General features: G+C 38.0%; 2 protein-coding genes, 1 non-coding gene and 1 pseudogene across 6 annotated transcripts; 3 read left to right on the forward strand and 1 right to left on the reverse strand.

Moving 5' to 3' along the window:
* Positions 1-280: 280 nt before the first annotated feature.
* On the reverse strand, positions 281-1,409 carry LOC114827288 (uncharacterized). Its single transcript, XM_029108934.2, has 2 exons — positions 1,134-1,409; positions 281-799 (listed from the first exon to the last, which is right to left on the reverse strand). Exons 1-2 carry the CDS (start codon positions 1,181-1,183, stop codon positions 403-405), a joined length of 447 nt encoding a protein of 148 aa, XP_028964767.1. The 5' UTR covers positions 1,184-1,409; the 3' UTR covers positions 281-402.
* A 1,053-nt stretch (positions 1,410-2,462) lies between these two features.
* On the forward strand, positions 2,463-4,831 carry LOC114827604 (protein SHORT HYPOCOTYL IN WHITE LIGHT 1). 4 transcript variants are annotated; one of them, XR_011572517.1, is made up of 5 exons: positions 2,463-2,802; positions 2,883-3,128; positions 3,258-3,323; positions 3,586-3,749; positions 4,498-4,831. XR_011572517.1 is itself a non-coding variant. In XM_029109697.2 (5 exons), the coding sequence occupies exons 1-4, from the start codon at positions 2,632-2,634 to the stop codon at positions 3,710-3,712; spliced, it is 588 nt and encodes a 195-aa protein (XP_028965530.1). In that variant the 5' UTR covers positions 2,463-2,631; the 3' UTR covers positions 3,713-3,749; positions 4,498-4,831. The 4 variants fall into 4 exon arrangements, 3 of the variants coding, with proteins under 3 accessions (XP_028965530.1, XP_028965529.1, XP_028965531.1); XM_029109697.2 differs by having other exon boundaries at positions 3,608-3,749; XM_029109696.2 differs by lacking the exon at positions 3,586-3,749.
* Positions 4,832-16,806: 11,975 nt separating this feature from the next.
* Positions 16,807-19,314, forward strand: LOC114827605 (tubulin alpha-4 chain-like; annotated as a pseudogene).
* On the forward strand, positions 17,570-17,677 carry LOC114819369 (small nucleolar RNA snoR99). Its single transcript, XR_003766425.1, has one exon. It is a non-coding gene; the product is annotated as a small nucleolar RNA snoR99 (small nucleolar RNA).
* Positions 19,315-22,477: the final 3,163 nt, after the last annotated feature.

Raw genomic sequence — 22,477 nt, forward strand, 5'->3', positions numbered from 1 at the left:
ACTCATAATGTTTACTTGAATATTTTAAGAAAAAGCAGAATGAAGACAAGTCATTTTTCTATTCTCTTTGAACAAATGAGTAAAAATAAGATTTTCTCTCCTATTAATTAGTAGAAAAAATTAATAAAAATAAGCTTAACTAGGGTTAGTGTGGATTACACGTGGCAATCATTGGAAGGGGTGGTGAGCAAACCCTATAGTTAGTGTGGGTGAGCAAAAGTGCATAAAATTTTTTAAACCCTTTGTTTTATTTTATTTTTTTTGTTTAGGTCTTCGTAGCATTTTATAAATGAATAAATTTATCATAAAAATTTCATTAAAAGTTTGTGGGAAAATAAGAATGGTGGGTGTAGGGCTGGGCACGGCCAAGTTGGGCCCAAATTTAAAGGAATCGGACCGTACTCATTTTAAAATGTAATGGAACGGGGCGAGCTGGGTAGAAGGATTTTGAGTTTGGAAACTAGACTGCACTGGTTTCTGTCTCCCCACAACAGTGTACATCAAGGAACTGACGTCTGAGTAAGTAGAATCACTACCATAATTGGTCTGCCCTTGCGACGGCTTCCCATACTTATGAGCAGCACCACTTAGAACCCTATCATCTTGCAGTGACAAATCCAGCGAGTACCTGCCTCCATAAACTCCATCTTCTGAATCAATGGTTCCGTCATTATCAGAAGCAGACCCACTCCCATCCTTAACAGCTGGAATTGTTCGAACCAGTATGACATTGGAGGGCAAGTGTCCACTGCTAAATTTAGACGGAGGGGTGAGTCCAAACCCCATGCCGCCACTACCACTGTAAATGTGCATAATCGGATCAATCCTAGGCCGCAAATTAGAACCCGAAAATGGAACTTCCTACTTCTGATTAAGTAACAAAACCCATAAATCCAAATTTCAGAATTAAGAACAAAATTTTCTGACTTTGAAGCACACATGCAAACAATGGCAAAACCCACCTAAAAAATCACCCCAAATCAAAACCCATATCACAAAAGTTTCCCAAACCCCTCAAAAACCCAGAAAAACCCAAATTAAATTCCCATATAAAACCATCAAGAAACCCAAATCAAAACCAATTTGTGTTTTTTGAAAATTGGAAGCAAAATTCCAGCAGGGGGCTCACCAACCTCAAGTTCTTGGCATCGATACAATCCAGCATCACCTGGTACAAAACCATGCTGACTTTGGGGATTAGATTTGAGCCAGCTCGATCTTTGCCTACAAGGAGACCCAAAATCCAGCAAAGCCAAAGCAAAAGAGGAAGGAGACGATGGTGGTGATGGTGGTCGCAACTCGCAAGTCGCCAGAAAGAGGGAGACGAAGGCGGAGTTGAGTCCAGGGCTTGAGTCGATGAATTGGTGGTGATGTGTAAGGCTTGAATGAATGTGAGAGAGATGACGGAGAAGAGTAAGTCTGAAATCCAACGGTGGAGTTAAATTCAATCTAATTTAACGCTAGCTATGGTCCGGATTGGGACCCCCCCGGGCCACAATTTTTGGGTCCGCCCCACCCCGCCCCGCCATTTCCTTCGCCCCCTGCCCCGCCCCATTATGTGTACATAAATTTTGGACCAGCCCCGTACCCCTGAATTGCTCAGACCCGCCCCGATCCGTGGGTTCAGGATCTGTTTACGCAACCCTAGGTGGGTGGATATATCACCACTCTGAGGAATGAACTGTTGTGCTTCAAACAAACTACACAATCAACCAACCGTAATAATTTAATATCAAAATCACCATCCAAAAAATTTCTCGAAAATCCCAGACCAAACCAAAATATTCCCAACCCCAAATCAAAAAATTCCAAACTAATAATATCGAAGTTTTCAGGATCCATCTCGAACCTTTTCGTACAAAAATCAGAATTTCATATTCAATGGTTCGAGAAACATGTATGTTGAATGTTGAATTTAAATGATTTGATAGTAGACTAAATTAGAAATAAAAGTATGAAATTAAGTAGTTTGGAACATTGGAACGTCAATTGGACTTGGTCTGAATGAATTAGTATTTCAATTGGTATGAAATTTCAAATTGGCATGTGGTAAAAAACCTAAAATTCAATTGATATGAAATTGAGCAACAAAATTTTAGACCAAAATCTCAAATTTTAGCCCATAGCCCACAAATCTGAAATTTCAACTCAAAAGCCTATAAACCCAAAATCTAGTCTCTATCCATCCCAAAATACCGAAAACATTTCGAGATTTTCGAAAATTGAGAATACCGAAATTTTGGTTTGGATTAGTCTTCAAATTCTCATTCTGAAAATTTTTAGTTTGAGATTTAGGATCCTATTTTCGGTTTGGGTTTCATACTGAATCACCCCTCCCTACAAGTGGAGGGTAATGTGGCCTTTATAAGTTTTATTGTTTGAAGGGTAAATAGTGTTTATTTTATCAAATGATAGATTTGTTAGTAGGATATTAAATTAGAAAATCGACCGAATTCAAATACACGCTGTAGTGGGGCAACATTTCACTCTACCACTGTGACAAAGGGCCTGCAAGTCTAAATAGGGTTTAGAGTGTTCCCCCTTCAGTGCAACCAATCTCTAACTAACCAGCCACTGCAACTCTCAACTACCTTTTGACCTTCAGCTCCTCCTCCTCCTCCTTTCTCCGCCATGCCGTTATCGGCGACTCTCTCTTCCCCCTCACTCTCTTATTTCCCCCAAGCACACCACCAACAACAACTCCATCTCCCTCACAATCTCAATCCATACCTCAAACCCAAAACACTGACACTTCAATTTCAATGCCCCCAAGCCTCCAGACGATCCCCAAATTACCCTCAGGTCCTCCATCTCTTCCACTCCTCTCTCTCTCTCTCTCTCTGCAACTCTAATCAACTAACCCTTCGGACTTCATTTCACAGGGCGGCAGTGCCGATGGTCTCGCCGACGACCCCCGCAATTGGGGCCGTTCGATCAACTCCGACGTCGATAGGCGCTACGATTTCGAAGACGACGATGACGACGACGAAGATGACGAGGACGATGAAGAAGAAGACCGGAGTTTGGATTTGTTGGTGAGATTTGTTCAGAATGTGTTCAAAAAGGTGTCCAGGCGAGCCAGGAGGGCCCTCCGATCGGTTCTCCCCGTCTCAATTCCCACCAAGTTGGTAATCATTCGATCATAATTTTGGCTTCCATTAACTTATTTTTGTTACCCAGATTTTATTGTCTGAAAAGATGGGATCTTTGCACCTGATTTTGTTAAAAAAAAAATTTGGCTTGAATTATATATTTAGGTGGGATTTTCTGTTAATGGAGTGCTAATGCTAGCATTCTTGTGGGTCTTGAAGGCATTTCTTGAGGTAATTATATTTTTGTGTATTTTTATTTTTGTGTATACAAACTTCCATCTATTTGGTTATCATTATGCTCCTATTGGTTTTATTTTCCATATGAGTTATTGAAGATAAATTGCATGTTCTAGAGTCTTGTTACTGGTTGTTTTAGCAGTTTCCCGGGATGTTTAGGTTCGCAAGTCCGGGGTATGAAGTGGTGTTAGTTTTATTGATCATTCTACATAAAGGGTTGGTGGCATTACGCATGTTTTTTTGCTTTGATCAACAGTTTATGAAACTTGTGGTGTTAGTTTAAGGGAATGAAGTATCAAAACTCGAAAACACAGGCGTATATGTTACCCATGAGGTTTTTCATCAACGCCAGTTTCAGAAAAGGGGCGTTGTTTATAGCATGAATGACCACAAGTATGTTGAGTTGCTGGACATGAACAGGTCATGATTCTTTCCAACTATGAATAAATCTCATGTAAATCAAATCAAATTCATACTAGTAACGGACAGAAGAAAAAAGGATATAAATAAGTTAAGTCGTTATCTCCGCTATTTCTGTTCATTGGATGGTAGCTTTGCAACATACATGATAATAATTGAACAGCTTAGGTGATTTAGGACCTTAGTTGAAAGCTCAGTTTCAGATGCGAAGATTGGCTCTCTTTGTCAATACTGATTCATCTGAAAGGAAAACTCAGTAGGCAAGGTGTCATAGGGAGAGCGGCCCGCAATTCATGGGCATACCAACATTCCCACTTAATCAAAGTAGCCCGAGCTGCAGACTGCAGTTTCTTACTCTGCATTTTCTGAGAATAAGCTCTACAACAATGCTTGTTTCAAAAGCTTGATCTTTTGGTGAAGCACTGAATTTTCAGTGTTTAGAAAGGCCTTCGACGGATTGAAAATTTTACAATTATTAAACTGGCAAGATAGAGAGAAAATTTAGGACTTCAATAGTTGTTTACATATAAGCTTTTCAAACCACCGCGTTGTTATAGATGATGTTCTTATTGAGGGCTCTCACGTGTGAGGTCGCACTCAAAATTACATTAAAAAACAGCAATCAAAAACTTATATTAGTGTTTGCATTGGAGATTAGTATATTTGTTTTTGGTGATGATTTTTATGCGCTACCTGAATGATTTCCTAATAAAATCTTGAACTTTCATTGTGTGCGTGTTAAATCCAGGTAGTTTGCACCCTTGGAAGTCTAGTGTTCGTAAGCATCTTACTCATCCGTGGGATCTGGACTGGAGTAGCCTATTATCAAGATAACCGCAATCAGAAGTACCGGAATTTTGAAGACGACAACCGTCCATGGGCGGGCGCACAGCCTGTAACCTGATACTTACCATTCAGAGTGACCTGCTGAATTATAATTTCACACCAGAACAGGAGTATACAATAAAGTAGGAACACTTGACAAATCAAGGGGATGATGAGAAGATAGCATAAAAATTTGTTTTCCCATAACCATTTGTTCTGGCCTTCAAAGACTAATACATATGATGCATCTTCCTGCCTGAACAGATTAACAAGATATTCTTGCACTTGTATTATACACAGGTACAACAACAGCGTCTTATCTCACTAAGTGAGGTCAGCTGTATGAATCTTAGAACGTCATTAGGCTCCGTTTTGTGCCAAGTTTTTCGTTAGATCCAAGTACTCCAAGTCTTTTTTTAGAGTCTATTTTCAGTCTTCATCTACCTCTATGGCCCTGAGCTTTTGTCTCGTAATCGTAGATATTCTGTCAAAATTCAAAATTTCCAATGTGAGCGTTGCTTCGTTTTTGTCAATTGAACTTAGGACTTCCTCTAGTAAACTGGAGTCTTGATGCTGTTGAACCAAATGGTGAAAATTTTACGGAAATTAGCTATAATAGAAGGATTTCAAACTTTGGTTGCTGAAATAGAAAGACATGATATCACAGATATGGTACGATAAATTTTATTTAAACCCATAAATTATCTATTTACACCCAACTTTCAACTTTTGTAAGGCAAACTTTTTAAAACAAAAATCTCCCTGCCACGATTTCTCCCTTTCTTCTTTCTTGAAATGATGTAGAATTCGAAATGTTAGCAAATGACCATAGACTAATATTATTTTCCAAAAGAAGAATTATTTGCAGAGAAAATTTTTAGTAATGGTCTTTTAATTTTAATTTAATTGGAATAATAGTCTCTCAACTTAAAACATGTGACTATTGATCGGTTAACTTATCAAAACATTCAGTTATGGTCTTTTTCGTCAACTCCATTAGAACTTATGTCAAAATGAGTCACGTGTCATGTATGTGAGTTTGAATTAAGGGGCAAATATGGAAAACCAAATGAGAAAAATTGTAGCAATGATCCCTCAACTTTTAACCCAATTAGAGCAATGGTCCTCAACTTTAACCAAATTGTTGCAATAGTCCTTCCAACATAGCTAATTTTGATAGAATTCTAATGAAGTTGATGAAAATGACCACATCTGCACATTTTGATGAGTTTAGAGACCAATGGTTATGGATTTTAGTTGAAGGATCATTGCTCTAATTGGTCAAAGTTGAGACATCATTTCTACAATTTTCTCTAATTTGCAATTAGAAAACTAATACGTTATATATATATATATATTTGTTAGTAAACCCTCGTGAAGAAGAGCTTGCAAGTTCTTCATCTAGTTCAGATTCGGGTTCTCAATCTACTGAGAATCTAGTCTTAAGTCTTTTAGATAAGATAAGAATCCAAAAATAGTATTCTAAAATCAAAATAATAATTGAAGATTTTCATTTAGAAACCATAGCTTTAATTGACTTGGGCGCAGACTTGAATTGTATTCAAGAAGGGTTAATACCTACCAAGAATTTTCATAAGTCTACGGAAATACTTAGTGCTGCAAACCAGTCACCAATGCATTTAAAATATGAAATACCAAAAGCGCATGTTTGCCAAAACAATATTTGTTTCAAAACCCCATTTGTTTTAATAAAAAATATTTCTAACCCAGTCATATTAGGTCTCCATTTTTTAGCACTCATATATCCTTTTAAGGTACACCACAATAGGATTACCACCAGAGTCTTGCTGGAGATCTTTGATGGTAATTTCATTCTTAGTTTTATTAAACCTTTCCAAGGTTATGCTAAGAGAGATTTTTGGAGCATAATGGATTTGACTAGTGCCTGGTTCAGAAGAAACTAATTTCTTTAGCTTCTTGAGATAAAAAGACTTAAGTTCTGGGTCATCGACTTTACTTATTAGTTCAAGTAGAAAATCTTCTTGTTCTTCTTGTTTGTTAAAGACTGAGACTCTGTTATTGCAACAAGAATCTACACATCCTATTTTGATATCTGGAGATGAGCTATTGCTCGATGAATTATTACCAGAATAAGATAATTCCAAATCATCTTCTGATGGACTATGGTCTGTGTCTTTTAATTCCAAAACTTGGATTAGCTGAAGTTTCTCTTCCTCTGAGATCTTCAAATGATTGACAGTTTTCTTTACTCTACATTTGTTGGCATAATGGCCAAATTTGCCACACTTGTAGCATTTGCCCTTCTGGGTTTGGTCTTTTGGAAATTTCTTGGAAGATTTCTTCTTCCATGTTGAATGCTTAGGTTTTTCATAGAATTCATTTTTTTGAAAATCCTTGTTTTTATATTTGTTGTATTTAGAATGTCTTTTGGAGTATTTGGTTGGATACCTATTGTAGGTATTTGACCTTTTCTTTTTGTTGGAATGAGCAATAGGAGGTAATCCATATTGTTCACAGAACGTTCCTAACTCATACTTAGCAATGGATTTATATTTATTAACTTGTTTTGAAATTTTCATATCGATACACATTTTCAATCCTTCATTCTGGATAATATTTATTATATTTCCATAAGTAAGGGTATGATATGGTATGATACCGTCTTCATTTACTAAAACGTTTCTGATTTTATGTGCAAAAAGATTTGGTAATCCATTTATAAATTTTTCTTTCCAAAATTGTTGATTACTGTCTTCTCTGAGCATGACTCTAGACATGAATACATCTTTATACCATCTAAAGTCGCTTAGAGTTGGATATCTCAGATTGCTGAGTTGATCATGGATCCTAGAGGTGACATTACTAGGTGTTCCTATAAAATGTTCTATGATTGTGAAAAGAAGTGTGTTGATTGCGTCAGGGACGCCTTGTCCAATGTGTTCATCAAAAATTGGGATTCCTTCTTCATCTTTTTTAACAGCATTTAAAATTTCATTTCTGGATTGTTCAGTGAGATGGTCTGAAACAGTTTAATCTTAGAAGCTGATACAACTAATCCATTAGACTTAATAATTCTAGCAAACAAATTCAAATGTTTCCAGTGTTATATATATAACATATTAGTTTTCTCCAGAGTTGTCTCTAAACTTGTCCCTGCCATTGTATAAACATTATACATGGTTAAGCATCTTCTAATGACCAAAAATGGAGTCCTGAAGTACCAAAAACATCCCCAAGTATAGGGTCGTTGTACGGACTCTCAACGGAGTAGAGCCTATGTCTTTTTGAGTTGGGTGATGTGAAATATTGTCCTTGGATTTTACTATTTAAATTTTGTATTTCTTATCTCATAATTGTTACAACGCATTTAAATTGTGTAAATTTTTCTTTATCTAAATTTATTAATTGATGAAAATGGCCATTTTGGGCTACGCAGAATTCTACGTGGTCATACTTGATCCTTTCCTCATTTCTTGACATATTTGGATATTACATGTTGATATGAATGTGTGGGCATAAGTGGAACGTAATTTGAATTTGTAACGAAGAGTCTATGAAGCTTGATCACCGAGGGTATTTTGGTCATTTACCATTTATTTAGCTCATGTGGCGTTAGTGGGTATACCACGTGGAACCCAAGGACAGGTCCCCATTTCTCTAGAAACCTCTACCCTCTTCTTTTCCGTTTCTCTTTCTCTCAGTTTCTCTTAGGGCATGTTTACGTAACCGTAACCGTAATCGAAATAAAAAAATAAGGAATTGAATTCCATTTCCATAGTATTCTTGTGTTTACTAAATATTAGGGAATCAAAAATGTGGTCGGACCCATATGAATTTTGGAATTGGATTCCTCATTTTGGAGGAATTCAACTCCCTAGATACAAGTATGACAAAAAAAAAAGGGAGTTTTAACGAAAAGCCCACAGTACTGTTCATTTTAATGAAAAACCACATTTTTACACTAAAAAGTCAAACCTGCTACTATTCACTTTACCTTTTATTTTGTCTTTATCATTAAAACTCAAAGTTTTCAAACATTTTTCATTAGTTTTCCTAAAAATAAAATCTCCGTAGATACAAGTGGTAATCCAAATTATGAGGATGTGAAGAATTCGGAATGGAAACCTTATGCCAATTACACCCTCACTTGAATTTTTAAACCCCAAGATTACCCTCCGTTACCCTAAGAGCAAGTCCACCCATGGTGGTTGCTCGGGGGACAGGCTCCAGGAAAGGGCCCGAGGGCCGGTTGGTAGGCCTTTAGCCTTGGAGAGCCCGAGTGAGGGTGGGAGCCCGAGGGCCGAGGGGGTGGGGAATCGACAGGCCTGTGGCCCGAAGCCCATGATGTCAAGCCTGGGTCCGGCCTTTTTTTTTAATTTTTTTTTGTGTCAGGCGCGTGCCCCTCACTCGCGAGTGGGGGCGCGTCGCCTGACCGGATTTCAGGGCACGAGACCGCGCGAGGCAGAAAACCCAGTGACCATTGGGAAGCCACGTGGCTTTCCACGGTCCGTTCGATTCCAACGGCTCTTTAATACAAGCCGTCCGATTTGCAACTGTAATAAAAAAAAAGCTGATTTTATATCAACCGTTCGATCTGAGATCAACGGTTGATATTAATCTGCTTTATAAATTAAAAAAAATAGTTTTAAAATTAAGAAAAGTTACCGTTGTGACACGTGGCACAATCTGGAGTGTTGGAATTCAAAATTTTTAAAATCCAACGGCAGAGATTAATTATTTGAATAAAAATTAAAAAAAATTGTAAAAAATCCGAAAAAATTGTAAAAAATCTGAAAAAAAATTTGTAAAATTTTTTTTTTACTTTTCTATAAATACCACTTCTTCTCCATCTACCTTACACCATATTTTCATATTTTCTCAACTACTTTCAATCAAATTCCTATCTTTCTCTCAAAGTTTTAATCCAATTGTTTTCCACAGAATGACTACTGATGCAGGTACGAATTGGTCGCTTCTTGAAGATGTTGCGTTGTGCACTAGCTCGGTTGAAGTTACTCATAATTCCCTTACGGGTAATGAAATGCAGTTGCGAGAAATGTGAAGTTTAATTCATACCAAATTTCTTGAGCAAATAGGTGGAAAAAGAACCAAAGAATCGATGTCCAGTCGTTGGAAAATACTTTGTCATTCCTTTAGTACGTGGAGAGATGCCTTGACACAAGCTAGTAGTAATGTTCGAAGTGGGGCAAATTATGCGGATGAGGTAAGAATATATTATAATTATTTGTTTGTATTATTATTTTGTTACCTAATTTGATTATAATTATTTGTTTGTATTATTTATTTGTTACCTAATTTCATTATTATTATTTGTTTGTATTATTTATTTGTGACCTAATTTCATTATTATTATTTGTTTGTATTATTTATTTGTTACCTAATAATTTCATTAGTATTATTTGTTTGTATTATTTATTTGTTACCTAATAATTTCATTTGTATTATTTATTTGTGACCTAATTTCATTAGTATTATTTGTTTGTATTATTTATTTGTGACCTAATTTCATTATTATTATTTGTTTGTATTATTTATTTGTTACCTAATAATTTCATTAGTATTATTTGTTTGTATTATTTATTTGTGACCTAATTTCATTATTATTATTTGTTTGTATTATTTATTTGTTACCTTGTTTGTATTATTTATTTGTTACCTAATAATTTGATTATTATTATTTGTTTGTATTATTTATTTGTTACCTAATAATTTGATTATTATTATTTGTTTGTATTATTTATTTGTTACCTAATAATTTCATTATTATTATTTGTTTGTATTATTTATGTGTTACCTAATAATTTCATTATTATTCATTTGTAACAACTTCAAGCACAAGCATGGTATGCTGCCAAAATCAAATCAAGAAACAAATCATTCAACCGGTGGGAATGTTGGAATATTGTTAAAGATTGTCCTAAATTCAAAGTTGTGCCTGTTGGTCCAGAAGTATGCATGAACAGCACCCTTCTACACAGCACCCCTCCACACTCTACACCCGATCATGGCTCCCATGTTGATGAAGAAAAAGGAGAAGAAGTGTCTGAAACGCCCATTCTTGAACAAGCGTCGGGGTCGACCCGTTATCCAATTAGGCCTCAAGGTAAGAAGGCTTCAAAGAGGAAAGGGAGTGCTTCCAAGAATGATTATGAAAAGTACATGCAAGAACTTGCTCATCAAGGTGAATTGACGTTGGCGCGGGAATTGGCGAAATATGAGGCTGAAAAGGCTAAAGATGAGGCAAAAGCTGCAGCTATTCAACAAGCATTTCAAACTGAACAGAGGGAAAGAGAGCTACTTAGGCAAGAAAGGGAGTTGCTTAGAGAAGAAAGAATTGCACAACGAGATCGTGACATTATGAACACACGTTTAGAAGGGATGTCTCCAAATTCTAAATATTTTTGGTAGTCGGAGAAAGCGAATGTGGTGCAAAGGAGGCGTGCAAGAGAAGTAAGATCAAGACAAGATGGTCCTAGCACAACAAGACAAGATGATCCTAGCACCACAGATTGGTTAAGTGATGATGAACATGGTACTTTTTGTAATCGGAGCCCATAGTTTTCCAATCACTTTGGGTTGTAATTTATTATTTATGTTGTTTCCAATTTATTGAAGTTAGTACTTTATTTAAAGTAAGAGTACATTTATTTAATTTCGTAATATATTTATCCTAATAATAGAATCTTTATTCATCAAATTGTTCACGTATAATGAAATTATAAAACACAACAAATAAAACTAAAAAACTCACCAAATGGAATTACATAAACACACCAAATAAAATTACATAAACATACCAAATAATTCACACCAAATAAAATTACATAAACATAGCAAATAATAAAAAACTCACTACAAAAAACACACCAAATAAAATTAAATAAACACACCAAATACAAACAAACATACTAAATAAACTTAAGTATCTTCAGCTTGTTTCAATGCCCACTGGTGCTTTATCAAGTCAATTTGCCGATCATTATGCATAGATGACCTTTGAAGTGCAGTATATCGTTGAATGACCCTTTCATTGTAACTTCCATCCCTTTCTAATGGCTCGTGTTGCACGGGTTCTTTGGTGGCATCATGCGCACAATATATCCGTGTTCTTGAATTGTTCATCGTGTCTGGCTCTGGCTCATATTCATCAACCGCATCATAATCGAACTCATCTTCCACAATCATGTTGTGAAGAATGACGCACGTCATCATGATGGATCAAAGTGACTCTACATCGAACATTCTGGCAACACCCTTGACAATCGCCCAACGAGCTTGAAGGATACCAAAACAACGCTCCACATCCTTCCTGCACCCCTCTTGACAGCTTGCAAAGTGTTTTTCCTTTGCACTTCGCGGACGCGGCACTGTTTTGACAAATGTTTCCCACCGTGGGTAAATGCTGTCAGCTAGGTAGTATGGCCCGTCGTACCTACGTCCGTTGACGACGTACGTGACTTTTGTGCCTTTCCTTGCAGGACGTCGTTGAACACTGGGGATTGGGCAAGGACGTTGAGATCATTTTGTGCCCCTGGAACCCCGAAAAAGGCGTGCCATATCCATGTATCAAAAGATGCCACTGCCTCCAAAATGATAGATTTTGCTCCTTTTCTGTCCCCATATGCGCCTTGCCATGCACTTGGACAATTTTTCCACGTCCAGTGCATACAATCGATGCTTCCTATCATCCCAGGAAAACCTCGCATCTCGCCCTTCTTCAGAAGCCTTTGCAAGTCCATGTGAGTAGGTTTTCGGAGGTACTCTGCGGTGTACAAAGATTCGATTGCTCTGCAAAACCTCATCAGAGCCTCAAGAATGGTTGATTTTCCCATCCTCGTTATCTCATCCACTTGGTCTGCAGATGCTCCATACGCAAGCATCCGCAACGCAGCAGTGATTTTTTACTGAGGTATGAGACCCATAACACCACAAGCATCCTTCTTTTGCACAAAGTAAGAATCATGGTTGTAAACATCAGTCATGATTCTGTTGAACAAATGTCGTTCCATTCTAAAACGACGTCTGAAGTACGTATCAGGAAATGCACTGTTATAGACAAAGTAAATGTCCAACAGCTCTTCACCCCGTCGTTGCCTACTTCTATCAAGGTTTCTTGAACGGCTGTGCCTGCATATCTGAGCAACAGTCTGGATGACTCGATGGGAATGTGAGGCTCTGGCCATTCTTGTTTCGTCATCTCTTCTTCTATGCTCCTCATCCTCTTCCATCTCATTTTCGGCTATCTGAAGGTTGAACATTCCTTCAGATTGGTTAAACAATTCTTCCTCTTACTGATCGATTTCCCACATCATCCTTGATGAAGAAGAAGACATTGTAAGGATGGATGGTGAAGAAGAAGCAGAAACTATGAATAATGATATAGAGATGTTGAGAAAATTGGTGTGAGATTTGTAAGGATGGATGGTAGATTATATGGACGATTCAGAAAGGATTGGATTGTAGATAAGGCCACGTGGCATGCCATCATTCGTTAAAAATTTGATCGAAATCTATACTCAAAGATTCTGAAAAGATAATGACACATGGCACGATCGTATTGGATAAAAATCTTATCGAAATCGATCTCTAATAATTATCTTTTCAGATAATGTCACGTGGCGCAATTTTGAACGAGTTAAAATCTGATCGAAATCTTTAGACAAGATTCTCAAAAGATAACGACACGTGGCACGATGACATTGGATAAAAATCTTATCGAAATTCAACGAGAACGATTTAAAAAATCTTATCCGAAATTGCAAGTAATTTTATTTTGTATTATTTAAACAAACAAAAAAAACTAATATTTTATTGCCTATTGCCAGGGGGAGGGCTCCAAGGGTGGAGATGCAAATGACAATTACTGTTTATTAAGGACAATTACTGTTCATTAAAGACAGTTACTGTTCAATAAGGTGGATTCAATAGTGGATTCAATAGTGGATTGCCTGGGAGGAGTTGCTATAACAGAGCCTACACCACGCCAGCCCAGAGACACTCCTACCTTTCCCTGACCATCGCGGCCACCCTTATAACTCCTACAAATGCCCAGCACCGCAGCCACCTATTCATGATGGAAAAATATGTAATTGTTTGTTCTCGTTCAAGGTGATGGCCTGGATTTTTTTTCTTTCTTCCTTCCCTTCTTTCTTTCTATACTTTATCTTATTTGTTTATTTATTTATTTACCAACTTATTTATTTAGTTAAAAAAAAATTTATATAAAATTAAGTCTACGTTTATGTTGTTTTGAAAATTAAAATTTATTAACTAGCCCATAAATGAATTTCTTTAGGACATGGGCAGTTTAGAAATTAAACTAGTTTTAATACCGATTTCATTATTTATATTCTGATTTCTGACAGTTTAGTAGATAGCTTATATAAGAATCTGATTCTGATTCCTCCTCAATTCAATTCCCTCTATTTTAATTAACAACCATCAGATTACCATATTCTTATTCCTCACGTCCTTTCGAACCCAGCCATGGGTTTTGTTTCGAGAAACACTAAAGAAAAATCAAGGAACAATGAGCTTCAAAACGGGCCGAGAGTTTCTCATCAATATCATACATATTCCAGCCATCTTTTAGACTTTAAACATGTATAAATCGATTCCTAATGTGTGTGGATGAAATTTCATATTTGGTTGAAAAATAAAGAAGATATGATGATTTGAAAATTCTCCAGAAAACCAGTTAGGTATACTCCTCAAATATTTCATTAGTTTTAACGAAATTCTATCCACAAAAGGAATATTCCAACGAGCCCAGGCCACGCGTATGGTGGCGCACAGCGGCAAGTTGCCAGGCGACGGCGGTGCGAGGTGGCGGCTTGATGCCGAAAAATCTAAAATGTTGTCCTTGGCTAATTTCGATACCTTGATTCCATTTTTGGCATCCGTTTAGCGAAATTCCGTCGTTTAACATAGTTTCATTGTGGAACACCATCTAAGTTTGCGATTGGTAAAAATCAACCGTCGGATCGATATGAAATTTTAGTATGTAGTTTTAAAAGCTTATGAGACCTTTTTTTTGTCTCCCTACGCATTCCTTTTTATTTTTTACTATGAACAAAAATAAATATAAACACAAGCACGTAGAAGTAGAAAAATTTACGGAAATCGTTATCCAATGATATATGCCACTATAATTACAATCCCAAGGGTAAAGGTAATCCATAGTTGTCAGTGACACAAACTTGTATTGCGGTGGTTGGATTTGGGGTCCCGGGATTGCTTTAGTTTTGCGCATAAAATTGGGCGAGTTTTATGGGCAAGGCAAGGCCATCTGTGCTGCCGCACAAGGGCCACGTCAATTTTCCAAGTTCATATATTTCTTATTCCCGTGTAATACTTTTTTTCTTCATATATTCTCTTACTTTTTGTGACCCACAAGCTTCAATTAGTAACCAAATACGTATGAGTCGAACTGTAAATCAGGCAGTTTTATTTAGATGAAAACATAAAAACTCAATTTTAGTTTAAAATGATTGGTATAAGCAAAGTTGAGTTGAGCCGATCAAAGTTTTGCCCCAATATTTTCTTACATAAGCAATTATTGGAAGATGGAAAATCCGATACAAGAAAATAGAAAATAATGGAGTTCTCATAGTTAAATTCTTTCGTGAATTCAAATAAAAACAATAAATCTAGAAAAGAGAAAAGAATGTAGGGGATTTTTACCTTTGAAAATTCACGGACCATAGGAGTCGTTGATCTGGTCCAATTTCCACAATAAACTCTCTTCAGGGGCAAAATTTAATTTAAAAAAACTAAAAAAATAGGGTAAATTACATAGTAGCCCCTCATGTTTGAGATCTATTACAGCTCCATACAATATATTTAAAACATTTCACTTTCATACCTCATGTACTATTTTATTTCAATATAATACATCTGTTACATTTTCCATCCATTGATCTGTTAAGTGCTGACGTGGCTTCCAAATGTGTGCCACATGGCAAAAATAATATTTTTTTTTTAAAACCTAAATTTTCTCATTTAAAAAAAAAAAAAAACTTAAACCCATCCCATCTCCCCGCAACCCCCCAAAAACCCAGATCCTTTTTCCCCACCCCACAACCCAAATCCGTTCCGTTTTCCCCCACCCACCCCCACCCACCTAACTAACAGAGACCTTACCCCGCCTTCCAGACCCACCTCAGCCAGAACCCACCACCCTCATTCGGCCCCCCTTCCCGCTCACGCGCGACGCACCTCACCCTCCCCTCGCCCCCTCCTCATGCGCCCACCACCCCCTCACCCAGAACTCGACCCCTACCCCCTTTATCCCTTCACCCACCATTTTCTCCTCTTTGCATCTCGAACCTTGCTCATCAGTCGACTCTAACAACGAGGTATGTATTTAATTTTGTCCTTTGAAATTTTTCGGTGGTTGGTTGGTGGTGGTCTGAAAATGGAATTAGGTTTGCTAAGGGTGGGTGGGGTTGCAGATGAGAGAAGGGAGAAAGGGGGTGGGGGTGAAGAGGAGAAAGGGATCGGGGAACGTGGCGGTGGGGTGGGGGTTTGCTGGGTTTTTTTTATGAGAGGAGAGGTGAAGAGAATGGAGGAGAGGGATGTGGGTTGGGGCGGGGGGAAGGGTGAGGTTTCTGGGTTTGTTTGCGGGAGGTGGGTTTCAGTTTTTTTTTTTTTAAGATTCAGGTGGTTTTTTTTAATTAAAAAATTATTTTTTTGCCACGTTGGCAGCCACATCAGCACTAATGGATTAATGGATAGAAAATGTAACGGATGTATTATTTTGAAATAAATTAGTACGTGAGGTATGAAAGTGAAATGTTTTAAAGATGTTGTACGAGGTTGTAATAGATCTCAAACTTGAGGAGCTATTATGTAATTTACCTAAAAAAAAAGTCACTTAGTATTACAGTTTAGTGATATTCTTCTTATAAAGTGAGAGGTTTTAGGTTCGATTCTTACAAAACATGAATTTGAACCGCATTATTGCTAGTCTATTATGAAGTTTAGCCAACTCTTCCATCCTCTTACGGTAAATAATATCATTTGTTCAAAAAAAAAAAAAATCTAAACAATAAGATAGAAAAGCCAACCGCGGTTAAAAGAGGTGGGTTAAGCCAGACTAGCACCACATCAAAGACAGCCAACCACTCAATCATGGCCGTCCGTTCCCTCCCCAATCGTAAGCAACCCTTACCCCACCTCTGGTTAAATTTCTTATCATCCCGTCTCCTCCTTGGCATTTCCACGTATAAATACCTCCCCCAAATCCCCCCATCAGATCTCATCAGAAAACAGAGGGGGTTTCAGAGGGCGTCTTAATAAACGCTTTCGACTCTTCTTCTTGTTTGTGAGAGCCTCTCTTTCTTCGATTTCTTCGGTTTCGTTTCGCGGTTTCGATCGGCAAAGATGAGGGAGTGCATTTCGATCCACATCGGTCAGGCTGGGATCCAGGTCGGCAATGCCTGCTGGGAGCTTTACTGTCTTGAGCATGGCATTCAGGTATCCTCTTTCTCTCTCTCTCTCTCTCTCTCTCTCTCTCTCTACATTTATCTATCGATTTTGTTCGTATGCACGTTTGCATTTTCGATTTGTGATTTGTTCGGTTTCGGATAGATATGTGACTATTGCGCACTGATTCTTTGTGATTTTATCTGGATTTGACTCAGTTATCGATCAGATTCGTGTTTTCTGACCATCGGATACACCCAGAAATGTTAATTTTGATTTGTATGCGAAAATTAATGTTACTGGTGTTGTCAAATCATTTGATTTTCCTTGGATCTATGATTCAGTGCTGTTTTTATTGACCGAAAAATTGCATATTCTGAAAATTCGGAGTTTGAGTTGTAATTGTATTTTAATTCAACCGATTTTTTTATTTTCAATACTTTGTGCTTTTATTGAAATGTGATGGTGAAATCGTCAATGGATTGATTGCCATTTATTGTTTTGAAATATTGTCTCATTTGGTTTTGTAATTGGGACTTTACGTCTGCCCGTTAGCAGTGGTTTGAGTGCTATTGGGATGAACAAGTCCCTCAAATTAATCTACGTCCATCCTATTCACTTTGTCAGCTTTTTTTCTTCTTGTGTCTTGCTGATCATTTTTGGATGGAATAGGTTAATTCTTTTAACAGCGCTTTGTTTTGAAAATTTGTTACGAGTCGATGTGAATGCTTTGAATTTGTTATTCAGCTGTTTGTTAATTTTCTGTGTTCTTTTACAGCCTGATGGCCAAATGCCTAGTGACAAGACCATCGGTGGAGGTGATGATGCCTTCAACACCTTCTTCAGTGAAACTGGAGCTGGCAAGCATGTGCCTCGCGCTATTTTTGTTGATCTTGAGCCCACTGTTATTGATGAAGTGAGGACTGGAACTTACCGCCAGCTCTTCCACCCTGAGCAACTTATTAGTGGCAAGGAAGATGCTGCCAACAACTTTGCCCGTGGTCATTACACCATTGGCAAGGAGATTGTTGATCTCTGCTTGGACCGCATCCGTAAACTTGCTGACAACTGCACTGGGCTTCAAGGGTTCCTTGTTTTCAATGCTGTTGGTGGAGGAACCGGCTCTGGTCTTGGGTCCCTTCTTTTGGAGCGTCTCTCTGTTGACTAAGGAAAGAAGTCAAAGCTTGGTTTCACTGTGTATCCATCTCCACAGGTTTCTACATCTGTGGTTGAGCCCTACAACAGTGTCCTCTCAACCCACTCCCTCCTGGAACACACCGATGTTGCTGTTCTCCTTGACAACGAGGCTATCTATGATATCTGCAGGCGCTCTCTTGACATTGAGCGACCCACCTACACCAACCTCAACCGCCTTGTGTCTCAGGTACACAACTATCTGGTTTAAAAGTTCGAAGACAGAATTTAGATCACTTTGATTTGTACAAAGTGGATTGTTACTAAATTTCGTTTCTGTTTTGTTTTCAGGTCATTTCCTCTTTGACTGCTTCTCTGAGGTTTGATGGTGCCCTTAATGTGGACGTGACTGAATTCCAGACCAACTTGGTCCCATACCCCAGAATCCACTTTATGCTTTCCTCATATGCACCAGTCATCTCTGCGGAGAAGGCGTACCATGAACAACTCTCTGTGGCTGAAATCACCAACAGTGCCTTCGAGCCCTCATCCATGATGGCAAAGTGTGACCCCCGCCACGGCAAATATATGGCCTGCTGTCTGATGTACCGTGGTGACGTTGTACCCAAGGATGTGAATGCCGCTGTTGCCACCATCAAGACCAAGCGCACCATTCAGTTTGTGGACTGGTGTCCTACTGGATTCAAGTGCGGCATCAACTACCAGCCACCAACTGTTGTCCCAGGAGGCGACCTTGCCAAGGTGCAGAGGGCTGTGTGCATGATCTCTAACTCGACCAGTGTTGCTGAGGTGTTCTCTAGAATTGACCACAAGTTTGATCTCATGTATGCCAAGCGTGCCTTTGTGCACTGGTATGTGGGTGAGGGTATGGAGGAAGGAGAGTTCTCTGAAGCCCGTGAGGATCTTGCTGCCCTTGAGAAGGATTATGAAGAAGTTGGTGCCGAGTCCGCTGAAGGTGAGGATGATGGAGAAGACGAGTACTAAGCGTCTTGAATTGAAGTTTCTATGGTTTGTCATTTTTCTATTCTTGTGTATCGTTTGTTGGTTTGCCCAGAAGACCTTGTGTTGTAATGGCTTCAGCTCTGTTGAAAACTATGTTTTGTTTTTGCCTACTTGATTTGCAATGCGAGTTGCCAATGTTAATTTCTTACAATAATTTCCCCCTTGTATTGTGTCGTTTAAGATTTAACCTTTGGTTCTGTTGCCGGATCTCAGTCAAGTAAACTCTGCTGGAAATTTTTTTGTTCCACAAGGGTTCTTTTTATTCGACATCGGAGAAAGAAAGGACCCAAATGTTGTGAACTGGGACTAAATTTGAACTAGCTTTGCCGATTGAGGACCTTTGGACCAACTATACTGTCCAACTACTTGAACAAGCGACTCGAAGATGACAAGAGAGGCCAAAAGGTTCAGTTGCTTATGTATCGTTTGGCAGCGTAGCTGAACTCGAAGGTGAACAAATGCAGGAGCTGGCTTGGGGCTTGAGGAGGAGCAAAAGTAGTTTCTTGTGGGTGGTAATCAATGAATATCGACCATGTTTACTGATTCAGTACAAAAATTTTGCAGGAACCCATTGCAGATTTTGAACTTTTGAATTTTTTTTTTTTTTTTTTTGTGAAAATTTTCTCTAATTTCGATTAAATTTGAATGAGTTGATATGCTCGCTCCATTGCAAATTTTCATAATTTCCATCAAAGTCAACTGATATTGATATATTTCAATATATTGGCATATTGATATTTTAAGCAGTGGTTACAACCAAATGATGAATTATGCAACAAATTAATATGAGCTCGTTGATAGAGCTTGAACATACATGGCTTGTAAAAGGAGGGAAGGGAGTTATCGTCACCGTGACGATAAGAAGTTTAGGGTTTTTTATTTATTTATTAAAATGATATATTTACCTGTCACCTAATAAACCAACCGTAATAAATTTAATATCAAAGTTGGCATCTAAAAAAGTTGAATTTAAAAACTATCCGTCTACAAGTGGAGGGTCATTATTTTATTTTATTTTTTATTTTTTATTTTTTTTTTAAGAACGGGGAGTACAAGTGTACAACCCAAAAAAACGGGGAGTACAAGTGTACAAACCAAAGAGAAAACTACAAAACAACAGCAAAACGAGTTGGAGGGACTCCAGCGGCATCATTTATGAGAGCTGGTCTAATCCAAACGAGAGACCCATCAAATAAAGAACACAAATATCTACATTAAACTCCAGTTAGCCAACTGATCAGTCACGATATTCTTCTCTCTATAAATGTGTCTCAACTCACACCTCCTTAATTGTCTCATCATTAATCTGTAACTATGCATAAATGTGTCCCAAAGGAAGGAAATTATCAATTCGCTTCAACAACATAACAATAGCCTAGGAATCCATCTCGAAGATCAGTAGCACCCTTATCAAAAGCAAGCTGTAAACCAAATTATAAACTCCATAATCCAGCATCACAAACCTGCCATTGTCCCAAATTTACAGCAAAGCCTCTTAACCGATCGCCATTATGATCTTTTAGTACGCCACCAGCCCCAATTCGACTAGAATTGGTCCTTCTAGATCCATCCACGTTTAGCTTACACCAACATACATCAGGATCATCCCCAAGAAAGTGAAATTTGTCTCTTGACAGGTTTAACGGAAGACTTAACAAAAGCCACATCTCTCACAATGATCACTTTTGGATACATAAGCATGCCAAAATTGACATAAAAATCTGCTTGTTTCTCCCTTTCCAAATATACCAAGTAAAAAGGAAAAGAGTACACCAAGCACCCCCTTTGAACTCACTTTAAGATTTGCCAGCAACAAAGCCTTAAAATAAAGATTTTGGGCATTCCTCAGTTGCCTTGGAATGCCCATAATCTCCCAAATACACTTTGCCTTGGGACAATCTTTGAAAATATGAGCAATGAATCCAATTGTTCCGCAACAAGTATTACAAGAAGAATTAGAAGTTAAATGTCTTCTAACTCGCTGCTCGTTAGAAAGCAATCTCCCTTTACTCATCAACCAAAGAAATACTTTTCGCTTAGGTGGAACCTTATTCCAAATAAAATCCCAGCAAGAGTCAGGCAAATTCTCTCTATCAAACAACAAATTATAAGCTGACTTAACATTGAAAACTCCATTAGAAACACCTCTCCAAATAATTTCTTGCACCAGTAGTACCATCAGGCTGACACATGACATTTTGAACCGTATCCTCTGGCAACACGTCTCTGAGCTTATCAAGATCCCCACCAACCATTACTTAAAAAGAGAATATAATTGAATTATCGGTAAAAAGAGATGAGAGACCTCATGTCCAGATTGAGAAGCCTTAACAGGTTTCTACCTTCCTCTATTCACAGTTGTATAAATTATATGAGAGAGTTCCTCTATACATAGAACAAACAAAGGATCCCTTGCCGAATACCATTTTGAGGAATAAAACCATCTCTTAATTCACCATTAAAACAAATTTGGTACCTACTAGTGGATACACATTCAATCATAAGTTGAACCAAACTCGAAGGAAAACCAACCACATTCAGCACATACTCAATAAACTCACAATTTAGTATGTCATACACCTTAGACATATTGATTTTCTAGGCTAAAAATCCTTTTCGGCCTTTCGACATTCTAAACTTGTGAAGAATTTCTTGAGCAATGAGAATATTGTTAGAAATTTGTCTAGCAGGAACAAAACTAGCCTGATTAGGACTAATCAGATGAGGTAAGAGAGGTCTAATTCTAGCAACAATGATTTTAGAGATCACTTTATAAAGAGTGCAATAAAGAATGATAGGCCTAAAATTCAACATCTTTTGAGGATTGTCAATTTTAGGGACCAATGTTATCAGAAACTGTTTAGCCCCACAGGCAATCTCCTTTCGTTTGGTATGCAGACGGGATGAGACAGAACAGAATGGGACCATGGGACCGGACATGACGGAACGGAACGGAGAGGGAGCAAAGATGCCCTCGGATGGAAACAAGGAGGAAGAAGAAGGAGACGGAGAGGTTATAATTTTATGTTCCATGGATGTGGAATGAGTCGTTCCAGGGGGGGTGAGGCGGAACGAAAATTCACCAAAAATTTGTTCCGTGGAACAGCGCGTTCCACCTGTTTTAGGCGCAGCAAACGTGAGATGGAACGCCTCGTCCCACTCCATTCCATCCCGTCCCACGTACCAAACAGTACCTAAGCGAACAACATTTCATACAATTTAAAAAATATCATTAGCACATATATTCCACTGACCTTGATAAAAGCAAGCATGAAAACCATCAATATTTAGAGCTTTAAGGCCTCCAATATTAAAGA

The sequence above is a fragment of the Malus domestica genome, chromosome 10, assembly GCF_042453785.1.
Source record: "Malus domestica chromosome 10, GDT2T_hap1".
Lineage (NCBI taxonomy): Eukaryota > Viridiplantae > Streptophyta > Magnoliopsida > Rosales > Rosaceae > Malus > Malus domestica.